General features: G+C 44.2%; 1 protein-coding gene across 3 annotated transcripts in view; it reads left to right on the top strand.

Annotated features, from left to right (window-relative positions):
• LOC146771208 (N-fatty-acyl-amino acid synthase/hydrolase PM20D1-like) overlaps positions 1-14,423 on the top strand; it is a 207,938-nt gene that overhangs the window by 146,320 nt on the left and 47,195 nt on the right. For all 3 annotated transcript variants that reach the window (XM_085640295.1, XM_085640294.1, XM_085640296.1), the window contains one exon: positions 11,837-12,002. In XM_085640295.1, coding sequence (XP_085496421.1) covers positions 11,837-12,002 — 166 coding nt within the window. The remainder of the gene's footprint in view (positions 1-11,836; positions 12,003-14,423) is intronic.

Here is a 14,423-nt window from a genome sequence, read left to right on the forward strand (position 1 = left end):
ACACAAGCTGGTTTAAAAACGAGTACAGAACACCACCCGGCTTTTCGCCTCAGGAGTAGCAGCAATGGAGCCTTTGTACGCCTTAGAGGCGAACGCAGGGCCCTGATCATAATGAAAGGTACCACATGCAAAACTTCCCACAAAGACACGCAAATCTCTGATGACGGTACGGGAATCAGCACTCCTTTGTGGCCATACCCACAGAAAACGTGTGCCCGAATCCACTGCAACTAAGATATACTTGTACGCAGTATCAGAGGAGAAAGGACCGCAGTGATCCAAATAAAACACCCCAAGTGGTTTATTGGATATGTACAACTGAGTTTGCGGTGGACGCGCAGCAGTTGAAGGTTTAATCTGCTGGCAAATGTCACAATCGAGAACATAAGTGCGAGCCTGTTTATATAACCCGCGCCACCTGTAACGTTGTTGTTACAGAGAAACAGTAGCTGCAACGCCAGCGTGGGCAGAGGCCATACCCTCGTGAGCTGCTGTTATCAAGGATGGTCTGCAGTCCGCGTTGGGAATCAATCTGTCACCAACATCGTTAATTCTCACTAATGGGACGTTATCAGGACTTAAGTGATAATGGTAACGAGAAGGGAAACCTCTCGGGTAATTACTTCCCTTCTCTGTAGCAGCAATAGCTGCCAAGATGTCATCATCGATCTTTACTTTGGATCTTGTAACTGCTGCTACTAGATATGTCGCCACTGCTGTTTTCGCTATTTCGTCAGCTAAGCTGTTGCCTACAGTGTGGACACCAACTCGCTGGTGCCCAAGAGTGTGAATTACATTCACGAGAGGCAGATGTTCTTTAAGTTCTGCCACTCGAACCCAAAGCATTTTATGCTTAATTGTGCTACCTTTGGAATCACGATACTCATTTTGAGACCAAAAGAATAGATTGTCGTTGAAGGATTGAACACATTAAAATGAGTCACTTACTATAAGAGTAGTGACCCGAGGATCAGCAAATTCCAGTGCAAGCACCAGAGCACGAAGCTCCGCCAACTGCGCGGTACAATCACCCAATGACTGCGTATGCACGACATCAGATTGGAATTCACCATTTACGAAAGTACCCGCCACAATTGCACAGGCTGCTGAATAGGCATGTTTCGATCCAGTCGCCGGTTGCGCCGAACCGTCAGTGTAAATGCCACAATGGTAATCTTCGAGCGGGCGCAAAGACAGAGGAGCAGGATGAATGAATTCATACTGTAAATACTCCTGAGTCTGTAATGAGGCATCAAAGATATAGGCGACATCGGGCGATGTCAAGGAAGTGGCCCATTGTATCCAACGTGGATGCAAAGCTTTAGAATTGGGTACACTTGCTTTCGCCACTGCCTCTAGGGCAGGATACGGTGTGACCACCAACATGCGTTTTCCTTGCGACAGCGCTCGTTCTTTAAGAATCGCCATCTGCACCGCAGTCAAAACTTTTTCGACAGAGGAAAAGCGCAGTTCAGCCGAAGTGTACAGGTGTGATTTGTATGCAATGGGGACGGTGTCGCCCTCATTGAACGTCAAGTACGTGAAACCCACTGCACCTGGCACGATTCTTATTACCAGGTTAGTGCGGTTATCACGTGTCAGTAAGTATTTTGAAGCAAGAAGATCAGCTTGCAAAGATTGCAAAATTGCTGAATGCTCTGGCAGCCAGCTCGTTTTGGAAAAAGTAGGTTGTGCATAATCGGGAATGTACATACGACCGAAATTCAGAAAGCCCAGCAAAGACTGTAATTTTTTCAGTGTTGTTGGAGCACGCAAGCATGCGCACTTCTCCAGAAAGTGAGGAGCCAATCCTCGACCCTCATTGTTGAGCTCGTAGCCCAAAAACAACACTGTATACTCTGCAATGTGAGACTTCGCAAAATTGAATTTGTAACCGAAGTCTGCAAACATAACAATAATGCGATCAACGCGACACAGATGCGGCCACAACTCATCGTCCGTGAGATACATATCATCAACATACGAGTACGCATCAGGGTCTATGCTCTCTAACAGAGAGACAACACGAGCGGCAAAGACGCCAGGGCTGTTTTTGTAGCCCATGGCTAATCTCTTAAACTGTTTTTGTTTGCCGCCTGAAGTAAACGCTGTCCACTGACTACTAATAGAGGACAGGTTATGGCTATAAAAGCCATTGGATATGTCAAGTGTGGTTTTAAACCTTTTACACACAATACTACCAACGAGGGCAGAACTGTGGGTATTCTGTACCGCGCACGTCCGGCAATGAGAGTTTAAATGCCGGTAATCCAAAACTAGGCGGTAAGACCCATCAGGTTTGTTACAGTGAATAAAGGATTATTCATTGGTGACACACATGTTTCAATAACACCTTGATATTCCAATTGTTCAAGGATGTCCGCGACGTGGGGTCTAGATTCACAACGCATGGGATATTGGGGCTGTGGCTGGGGCATAGATTGTAATGGAATCTCATGGCTGGGGGACAATTTATCCCAGCCTACTTGAGTACGATACAAAGCCGGAGCAAGCACCTGAGCCCACTCCTTGGCAAACTTTTTAGCGTGTTCCTTTGGCACTGTGTGCGCAAAGGAAGGGAGGATTACCTCCTCCCCTCTAGGAGCATCTGAAATGAAAGCCGGGGGCCGGTCTGCCTCCGCCAAAAGAATGTCATAGGAAGAGGTCAGATTATCCCCAAAAATCCCTTGAATAGTACGTTGTATGTCACCTTCAATTAAGAGGACTATATCATATAGTCTGTCAGGGGGAGCCACTCTAGTGTCAGCAGTTTCTACAGTAATGAACGTGTCAGTTGCTGTCGCCTCCAGATATGGACGTAGTGCTTGCCGCACTACTGTAACCTCCGCTGCGCTGTCGAGCAGTGTTAGCACCCATGTCAGGTTCCGAAGCTGTGTCCGCACTATCTGTGGCATATCTCGCTGTTAGAGCAGCAACCTTCTTCTTCTGAAACGGGGGACGTTGACGTGCAAACTCGTCTTGCTTGCCTTTACCGTCAGCCTGACTGGGTTGCTCACGTCCTTGTTGGGCACCCCGACCCTTGCCACATTCTCCGCCACCGGACTGCGAGGCCGATGTTTCCTGTGAAGAACGAGGAGAACGTTGTTCAGCGACCTGAAATCTATCAGGTGACTCAAAACTAGTGCGATCGCCCATATCGTATGTGTGTTCACTAGTCGGCTGCACGGGAGACGCAGGACGAGACCCCTGTTTCTGTTGCTGCCTTCCCTGTTTCTTTGTCCACCAATTCTGTTTTGGAAAAGTTGGACAATCGTCTTTAACAGATGAGCTCACCTTAGTTTGTTGGATTAAGTTAGGAATGACAATAGTTGGTTTAACCCCTAAACTACTGCGGCCAATAGTTCTATAAGCCTCCGCAATAATTTTAGGCAACTCTTTTGGCTTATCGAGCTCATCGACGCGGGCTAGGCCATTAGCCACTTGGAATTGTACCGCATCTCCCTTGAGATTACCAAGGACGAGAGAGGCAACTGCGTCGAACACTCCGACAAGCCGCATTCCCAACTCTACAGCCGCCTCCGGACCGTGGTTATCTTGAACACGTTTAATGACGGAGGGAAGCACAGCCATAGACGGAGTGCCAAAGCACTTCGAATAGACCACGGCAAAAACCTTACCCCAGTTGTCACAATCGGACACTTCTGGGACTAAGTGTTTTGGCAAACTAATGGTGAGGATCCTGTGTTTCTGCACAGCGGTCGAGTGTGGAAAAACTGCCTCCAGTTGGTCAAATTTCTAGGCAAGCCAATAAGGTAAATCATCCTTATTCTAGGGGCGCTTGCCCATCACCGAATTAACTATGACGGGGCTAATAACCGCAGGATGACCAGCTGGTAGTCCCGCAACAGCAGGTGCCCCCACCTGCACGTTGCGTGAGACGTATTGCACCAAAGCCCTATATACTGAAATGAGGGTTGTATGGAGCGTACGCAACTCATCCACCGCAAGAGTCAAATAGCGGGGGTGAGGCGTAAATCCGGCCAGCACCGGCCATGTGGCCCCTGGAATTGACAAAGGGCTGAGTCTAGCCGGTGCAACCGCATGGGGAAGGGCACCATTAAACCAAATGCTATGCTGCCAGGCTGAAAGGGGAATCTCTAGCATCCTGTATGGCGTATAATTTACTGGGACCCTCGTGTGAGTAAACGAGTGAAACGTCTTATCATCGGCATTCACTGCTGGCAGCGTCACCCAAGAGTAAAACAACTCATAAGGGTAGGAGCCATCTGCACTCACCACAAAAATAACGTCCATCCCATCGTCCGGTACCCCATACTGTGTCAAATGACGTCGCAGAGGTGCATGGCTATGTGCTGCAATTTCGAACGCCATAAGGACACAGAGAAATACAACAATGGATTTTACAGCAGCACAAGGGTTCATAAATATAAGAAACCTTTTTAATTAACAAGCTTGAAAGAACCTATTAGGCTAGCAATAGGTAGGTAAAATCCGTCACTCCCGTTATCCGGAAACAAGAGTGAGGGAGTCATGGACTAATAGAGGCACTACTAAGGCGTTTCAAATCAAAAGACCAAACGTTAGGTGCGCCATGTTGCAGGGATTCTGCTCATGCACAGAACTATGCGCAGGAAACCAGGACCTCAGTGAATTGTGGTGTCCCAAAAACTCACCTCAGAACCCCTATCCGACCTGCATCAGTGTCCCATTCATTATCCGTATTCTATCTGAGGTCCCAATGTATAGACAACCCAGAACAAGCGACTTAGAGTACTCTCAGGAATGGTGGGAATCAGAAATAACTGTTCGTAATTATTCTCATATCAGTCCACAACAAGAGTAATCAGAGACACGGTAAAGTTTAAAAGGTTTATTTTATAAACTACGTGTCCTAAGATGCAGTACTTTCGCTAACATAAGCAGACAAATGATTAAAATCAAAACCATCAGCATTGTTACAATACCATAGAAAACGAAAGGAGAAATCGTAGTATAAATGACAGTGGAATACAGCCACCTTCCTTTCGCTAGTAAACTAGTATTATTATACTAATAGAAGGTCTCTAGGCTTGAATGGGGAACCCCATACCGTAAAGATCAGCTTAGTTGAATCATATCACAGGATCAGGTGTGCTCTGCTCCTGGGAAAGCTCTTCTTCAGAATGTATGTAAAGCATGCAGACTGCAATATTAAAAGCACTCGACTTTCAGGTATTTGCAGCTGTGTGCGTGTTATGGCTAAATAGTGGGCCGATCAACCTGAACTCAAAAACATGCATTGTCTGGCGACCCAGACTGTTTCTTTACACAATGTTCAGACCAAGGTCGCAGCGCACGTCTAGGGATGTGAACAACAGACAGTTCTCATGTGAAGAAAAAGGCGAGCAAGCAGTTTTCAAATAATAACATGTATCTGCAGTGTCGTGTGCAAAAGCAGCAAAAGTGGCAAGATGGCTTTCTAACATCTAACGCGCTTATGCCAACATAGCAATGTATGTATCTAAATCGCAGCCCTCACTACACTCTTTCAGTTGCACCAAGTGTGTCAATAATGAACCATGAATGAAGAGTGGCGACAGTAGCATGAGCAGTAACCAATGCTGACCCACTGAAGTGGGACTGCAAGAGCCAGTGTGAAAATGTATTAGTTGGGTACATGATCAGCCCAAGTGAGGAGAACAGGGTTTGGATTCAGATCAGAGAAATGTAAAAGTCGCCTCCTGCATTAATGTATGTGTGTGTCTGTTTAACATTGTGCTCCTTCCTGATAAACAATATCACTTCCTGGAAGCTATGCTTGGTGCTAAGGGCCCCCAAATGAGTGTGCTTGACTCCATCAAAAGGGTTTTATCTCTGGCACAATTGTGCCATTCAGGTCATAAATGTGCCAATGGCATAATATTCGTCATCCTTGATTATTTTGGACATTCATGATCTAGTCGTGGCATACTGGCAGGCATCATTGACACGAGTATGACTGGCCTACTTTTAGCCAGCTTTGACATGATGGGGGCCACCCCTAACATATTAATGGCCCTTACTGATATATAGTGGGCATCCTGGCTGTTATGGTGTTCAGCTTTGTCCCAATTGAGGCTCTGGTGCAATGGTAGGCATTATTGGAGCAATAGGGGCAAACTTGACGTATAATGAGCATCTATGGCCTAGGATTGTAATATCTGGCCATTCAAGGCAGAATCTGTCCATGAGAGGCATTTGTACATGTATGTGCTCAATGAAAATGACAAACTGATGTTTGGGGTCTGCGTATTTCCTAAAAATGAAAACGGATATTTGAAGGCAAAACTTGTTTTTTTTTTCAGAAAAGGCTTTTCCTCTGAAATATTCAGTTTGTTTGCCCCAAATTGAAAGTGATATTTGATAGAAAAATGTGTATTTTCATGAAAGGATGTGCTGACATAAACAAAACGTTCAATTCCAAAACACATTTAAAGTTGAAATTAGAATAATAATCTAACCTGAATTGGTGAGACAAAAGGCTGTGGTTTCCTTTGTGCCAGAAGGCATGTGATGATTTAAATGTTACTTCATTAGTCACATGAAGGCATTTAATATTGATAACTGTTTCCTGGTATTTCTGCTGGTAACTATGCCTGGAATTCTTGTGGGTCACTACTGATAATCCTCCTTAGTGTGGTCATAGTGTCATGTTTACTTATGTTGTCACTATTTTACAGAGACAACATTTGCTAGTAGCCCAGGAGCACTTTCCTTGAGCAGAAGTAGCTTCTACTTACAGAAAAGATTGGGGACCCCTTATGTGACACATTTATATTTCCAATCCTATTAATTGCATTTCAGATGTTCATGGGCACAAAGTCAGAAATATGGCCGACCTAACTAGAAGAAGTGCAGGTTGCAAGTTGGTCACCATGCTCACTGCAAGCAAGCATTAAAAAAAAAAACAATATGCAGTTCTATATAGCGCGAACTAGACCCAAAGGTATCAGAGCACTTTACATGAGCACCAGTTGTGTTACAGATGGACACATTCGTGGCTCTCTGGCTAGAGGCTAAGAACTCATGGTGCTCCTTCAGACCACACTGCTCACTGCCGCATACTCAGGGCACCCAGTGATAGAGGTAAGTTTAGACCTGCATGACTCCCTAGCTGGGTTTCTGGGCCCAGGGTGCTCCCCTCCAGCACTCCGCTCCGAGCTTTATAGGTGTCTGAGTAGGCTGTAAAGGCTCGGGATGCCAACTACCAGCATCATGTTCCTGCTGGCTTGGTTTCTGGCGTGAGCCTCAGGGCCTGTGGTGCGTCCCCTGTCCCTCTGTGGTAATGCTGTTCCGAATGATGGAGTCTCTCTAGAACCAGATTTTGCAATGTAGTGCTTTTTGGACTTAAATGTTCCCTGCATGGTCTAAGTGGGTATACTCTTGCCCTGGGTAATCCGACTGCATGCAGATTTAGGATGCTGATGTTTTTCCTGTTCCAGCTAACATGGTAACTAGCACAGTTCAGGCGTGTGCATGATCATGCCAAGGTGCCAAACCTGAGGCCTTATTACATGTCTATTCCATCTGTGTAATGGAACATAGCACCATTGCTTTTGTTGTTTTTTGTGGAGAAAGCTTGTGTTTCAGTACTTCAGACACTTTTTGGTGTTTCATCGTTAACATAAACATGTCTGGCATATTTGTAGAGTGCATGGTCGCCCGAGTATCTCTCTTGACTCTTCTGACCGATAATGGATGTCGGCTGTTACCCAACTCAGTAGTTTTCATTTTATCCACCTGAGAAGGATGAAATGGTAAGTGCATCTGCCACGATTTGAACCTGTGGCCAGCCCCTGATACCCTCACAGGTGATTAGCCACTCTATACAAATCTGATGATTGATTGGTGTCAAACACAGATCCCTGGAGTGGGCTCTTTAACCCATTAAGCCACAGAAGCCAGCTATCATATTACCTATTTATTGCAACCCTCAGTTTCATTGTTTTATTATGTAACAAATAACTTGTGTTTTATGCGGCACTCCCAGGAGGAGTTGTTGCCATTTTCAGCTCTGTAAACAGCAAGTGTTCCATAGTGAAGTCAGTGATACCCGTCTTATCAATTGCAGAAAGAGGAAAGGGTGAGATATACCTTCTGGAATTCAGACACATACCGCGGGTTACACGCAGATCACAGTAGTAGCCCAGTACTGGTAATCACACATATGTGGTGATCATCTGCATTCATTTTGAAAGACAGATAGAATGTGATACCAGAATGCAACATTTCATGCCTTGTGTTATGAATCTTATGAATGGCAAAGCACTATTGTTCTAATTATGAATGGCCGCCTGGAGAGGCAATAATTATCGAACAAATCCGATACCCTGCGGATCAGAATTTAAAAGTGTATGAAATTGTATTATTTGGTGTAGGTGACTACCCACCTCAAGGAATAATCACAACCTTTTACACAACCTTTGACGGGGTGAAACCTTAAAATCACTATTTACCCTTCCCACAACCCCCTAGTAAATATCCACTATGGCACAGTGCAGATATGCCTAACGTACGACAATACGTAAAGTATTTATGCAATACCAAAACAGTGATAGTCAGAATGTAAAACCATAAAAATCCCAAACCGAATTATAAAAATAGAATACAAATTAATAAAATGACTCTAGCAAAGTGCCTCTTTTTGGCATGGTCACCCCCACTTTTGCCTGGTATTTGATATGATTTTAGCCGGATGTGTACTTGGTTCCTACTAACCAGGTCCCCCCTACCAGATCTCTTTCCCAAAACTGTACAATTGGTCCCCAAGTCCTCAGGAGGCTGAGTCCACTTTGGGTTCACCCCTCGTGAACTCCCTGACGTCGCATGCAGCCTCTGTTTGCAGGCCCCCTCCAACACGAGTGCTAATGGACTAAGAAACCCAACATTTCAAACACCTCTGCTCTTGCACTTGGAGACTAGGACCACCAGTGTCCCGACGTCTCCTAGCATCGCAAGACTTGAACCCTCCTCTGGGGTCAACCCGACTGGTCTTCCAGTCAAAACTTGCAGCCTCTTTTCATGAGGACCGATCCCCATTCGCTCATGTTGGGCACCCAACGCTGTATTGCACCACTGCACCCGGCCGCCCCAGTGTCGCTGGAGTTGACCTGCTGGTGCTGCCTTGGACCTTGCCCGATACTCACCTTAAGTCCCGGAGATTGGTCTTGTAAGTGGCTCTACTGTACCTGGATGCTGTACTTATTTTTCCTCCCATAGGATAACATTGCAGCTTCTGAAAAGTGTTGAATTTAAAATGCTTAATATTTAACTTGCAAAACGGACTTACCTGATCGTATTGATTCTGGTCCCTATACACATACAAAGATGCATGTTATTTTTATAAATTGGTGTGGATCTGCTTATTGAGTCGTGTGAATAGTTTGTTTATCGGTACAAACTGGAAAACAGGAGTTTGCTGAATTTTTGCATCCCTGAGATCAATCAGTATAAGTGCAGCCCTTACCCCCAAGAGCTTTCCAGTCATTGGGGCTTCTACTATGACACATGCAAGTAATTGTTATGCCCTAGTGACCTTCCACATGGTCTCAGGACAACCAGGAACTACTTCCACCCCTGTTTCTAAAGCAGGGCTCTCCTCACATGGCTGCTGTTCACTGTTACTGCATGTTGGTGTGTAGTGGCCAGAGGATTTGCAGCTGAATATGAATAGTTTCTCAGTTCAGGACATGTGCCACCTCCAGGGTGCTATTTTTGATTTTCTTTATTCATTTTTTATTGACCATGATAATATGCATTAACAAAAGCAGTGTATGCCATAAGAATCATGCCTGCTAGTATCATGTATCTAGCATACATGTAATGCGCCCAAAACGAGTTTGTCCTAGTTCCACTAACCAGTGAGAATGAAGAGAAACTAAAAGTTAACAAAACCAGTATCCTCTTCACTCCCCCCACACCCCAGCAAGCAGGCATTGTATGTAATCAAAAGGCGGGGTAAACCATTGGGCATCACTGACAACACTTAATATTTGTTTTATGAAGTAATCCACAGTATATGAAGCAGCCATCTTAAGGGGGTCGAATGTTAAATTTACCTTCAACGGGTAGCAAGATTGTTGTCCCATGTGTCCAACGGGGAGTCCTTATCATGTCTGCAGCGTAGGGCCATTAGTGTGGTCCGCTCCGCCCATGACCAATCTACTCGCAATGGGTCCTCTTGAGTTTCCAATGCGTTGCTATTGTTTTGCTGCTATCAAGGCCATGTCAAAAGGATGCTACGCTTCTTCTGAGAGCAGGACAACGTTTTGGATCTGAAAGCTCACACATCAGGATTGTGGAAACAAAAATCACCGTGCATGCGGGTACTTACTGAATTGATGTCCACCCATCGCTCCACTGGTTAGGTGTAGATCGTGGCGGTGTGACGAGCATGTCCATATCAGCTGCAGCCTATATTCAAAATGATTAGGGGCCAAAGCATGAACATCTACGTTGCGTATGTGCAGGCACCGAAGTTCATGCCTTGGTTTTTGGGGAAACCATGCTGCTTTTAGCACATACATTAATGCTGAACATCTATGAGTTGGTGTATTCACTCAGAAAATGAAGACGCTCGCACTGCTCCATGTTTACTAGTCTATGCAATATCAGAAAAATGTCAGAGCAATGTAAGCATAAACAGGTGTAAGAACCTATTCTGAGTCTGTGCAGTGAAGTAGGATGTGTGCATGATGCAGCCAGATGATCACTGAGTTCAACTCTCATTCCTACTGCCTCAGTGTCGAAATGAAGCTTGACATGTATGAGGACAAAGCAAGGCTCGCCACTTGGCAACGTCGCCTGTACAAAGCACGCGGACTACAATTCATGGAAACACATTGCACTGTGCTCATTAACTCTTTCCTGCTCAATAGAAAATGCCCTGGAACTAGACACACTGCACAGAACACAAAGTTAAAGTGCCTTGAGCACACAGTCCCAGCACTGCTTTCAAAGAAACAAAGCCCACCCACATGAGTGGTAAAAACCAGTGCTAAGAGGTCCTTGTGCTGGCTTTCAATTACACCTCAATCCACAGACACTACGCCAACAGTGTACAATAGATTTCATACCCTGTGTGAACTGCACTTGAGAGCGACTCTAAACATCCTGCAGTTCATGAAATTGCTTTATTACGTCAGCTGCTTCAAATAACAGCACAGTTTTTTGTCACCAAAGTCGTTATAGCTAACAGTAGTAATATCCTAGCAGTTTTCTACCCTATGACCAGGTACAGCAAAAATAGGCCTAGATCCATCAGAAATAATATATTTATTAGTCCCGCTTTTTCTTGGTATGTAGAGCCACAGAACAGGACATTGTGACACTAGCGTACAATAACCTAGTAGAGAGTACACCACAGTTTACATACATTTAATGTCAGAGTTGAAAATCTTTATAAAGTAGATCTTTCCTGTTTTAATGAAATGGCACCAAATCTCCATTCATGCGCATACTGATCATGAATTGGGACTGGACTGCTGAAAAGAGGTATCTGATTACTGACAATTTAGACTGGCAGAGAGGTGAGATAATGAAAGTTACATGGAAGAACACATTTAAGGAAAGGGTGTGAACCAGTGAGTTTGGAGAAGGAAGAACTAGTAATAATTTACAAAAGGAATGAACGGGTGAAAAAAGGGCATTTCGCTCTAAGCATTGAAAAGACCATAATCTCAGCAATTTTGTTTGGACCAAAAAGTGTAAACCCTGATAACTTTAAAAAAAAAAAAATGTAATAGTTTTTGAAAGCACTGAAAAAAACTCCACTGGAATTGATAACAAATAGATATTGAAGAAAGGAAAGCCTATTCACCTTGTTTTCTTTCTCTAGGTAATTGACACTGTGAAGCACGTCATCAGTGATGACAGAGTGAAAATTACTATTAAGAATGCCTTTGAACCTCTTCCCGTCAGTCCCTATGATGAAACGTCTTTTGGATATCAAATTGTAGGGCGGACCATTCGTGATGTATTCTCTGACATCCCCTTCGCTCCAGGTAAGTTCAGACACATTCCACTTATTACTTTGCTCACAATCGGTTACCGCATCCGATATAAGGCCTATCACCCCTTCCTACTACCACTCAAGATAAACAAAGCAGATCACATCCATCATCTCTTCCCCCCCGAACCCACAGTTGCTGCTGATTTATCAGTGGAGATTAACCCAGGCATTGTAGGTGACTGAGGCAAAGCATGCTGGGATTTGGCTCTAGCCAGATATTTGATTTTGGCTAATCTATAGGTCATGTCTGAAGATGAGCAAGGACAAAGCTATGTCAGGACTTTGCCACCCTCTCTGACTCTACTCCCCCTAATGTCCTTTTGCAGCAGCAGTCTGACAGATGTTTGGGAACGGCTGTCACACAGTATCACACAAATCAAATTAAGAATCTGTATTTAGGGATTACACGTGTATTACCCTCTAAGAGAATCAAATCAGCACAAACTCCTTACAAAATCCCCTTCCTGAGATCAGGGGAGAACCAGGCCTAACGGAGGGATCACTTCCAATCGCAGAGATGATTCACTCCTCCAAATCTTGCCTGTCAAACCCAAAGGACTTCCCTAATAGCATAGCACCTAATGTTAAAAAGAGCAGAGTATAGAGTTGAAAACATTGGGAATAATGTTTACTGTTAATGTTACTTTTCAAAGAACAAAGATTCAACAATGTCGAGAGTGAAACAGAACCCAAAGATGCTGCAGCTATTGGCACCTTCCCACATGTGACAGCCGCCTATCCTTCTTCGACAGTTGGTACATCCGAGATGACATGCTTTCCTAAAACCCTTCTCCCCCTTTACTCCTAAAGCCTCGCATGAATTGTTGACTTTGCTTTAAAAGATATGATTGTTCCTTCTCCATTTTTTCTTACCCATTCTCCATTCTCTGCAACATCTACTCTCTCTAGGTGTTACCTACTCTGGTGCATGCCTGTCTGCTTTACTCTCATTTATTGCATTTATACAAACAGCCCACACCTCATCCTCTAGATCATAACCTCTCCTTCCTGGAAAACATATCCCTGCATTTTAACAGTAACTCACCTCCGCTAACCATTCTATGCTTTCCACCAACAATTTTCACAAACTCAATGTAATACTCACACCTAACAGCCATTAACGTGATCTTCCACGGAGACAATAAATGCATGCAAGCCTTTCCTTGAGAAAATGACTAATCCCATTAACCATCAAGAAGAACCACTGGATTAACCATTAACCTTTGAATTTAGGAGTAGCGTGCTACCTGCCATAAAGTGCTTTGACGCCTCATCAGGGGAAGTAAGCACTATATAAATGTAATTGCAGTACAGTGCAGTAGATGGAGGCCTTCGTAGGGGGACGTGCAAAGGGGCACCAGATTAAAGATTAAGGAGCAGTAAAGCCTTTTTCATACGAAATGCAAACTACAATCACAATCTTGAAAGTGCGCAGTGCAAGGCAACGAAGGCAACTCCAATCGACAATAAATTCCTAGGCAATGATAAACTTGTCAAACATTATACTATGACAAAATAAGTAATAACTAAACGTAAGCTCAGTGTAAGAACCAAAAAGGAAGAAATGCAATAAAAAGGTTTTTTAATTTCAATTAATTGAGTTCAATAGTAGTATAAAACGATCTTCATTCATAAAAAAACATCCAAATTGCGATATTATGAAATACAATCTTTAGATCGGCAATATTTTTCAATATATGAACGACATATTAAAAACACAATAAAAACCAATATTGGCAGAAATTGAATCTTCTTCGCTTGTTTGAGCGAGGATGCGCCTTTGTCAGGATTGCCACAAAATTGCCTGAAAACAATAATTTTGAAAGTGCATAATAGAGAGAAGGGACAGGGCCCCTGGACAGTGGGGTTTTGGCCTCCCATCACCTCCCAAACAGTCCCACCTGCCTTCTCCCACAGTAATAAGCAACTCATCTGGAATGACTTTCCATTCCTTGGCGAAGTTTTAATTGGAGCCCAGCTGTTCAGAGCATCCACACCTAAGCTGGAGACCTAATATGTGCGTGGGTTTTCACCTCAATGTGTGATAGTGTCTCCTCACTGAGTGCCCATGTGATGATTAAAAGAAAAAAAGTGTGTCACACAGCTACTGTGTGAGTTGACTGGGCTGTGATGCAGAATGTTTAATTTATTCAGCATTCTGTCCATCATTTTTTGCAGCAGCATTTATCGCCCCAAGTGGGATGGGTATGCCCAGATGTGGGTCCCTTTGCTTATGGCTGGGTCTGAACAGGGGTGACAAAGTGAGCTAAAGAATGATGATGGATTCAACACAGATCTGTGTCTGGGGGTAAGTGTCTGAAAAGTTTCAGTGCTCCATCCATCATCTCCTTGTGTTTGCTTTGTTCGTGGGTCCCTTGCTCACTTAGCCACTAATTTCAAGCTAGCCTGGCTG

The sequence above is a fragment of the Triturus cristatus genome, unplaced genomic scaffold (assembly GCF_964204655.1).
Source record: "Triturus cristatus unplaced genomic scaffold, aTriCri1.1 SCAFFOLD_255, whole genome shotgun sequence".
NCBI classification, from domain to species: Eukaryota; Metazoa; Chordata; class Amphibia; order Caudata; family Salamandridae; genus Triturus; species Triturus cristatus.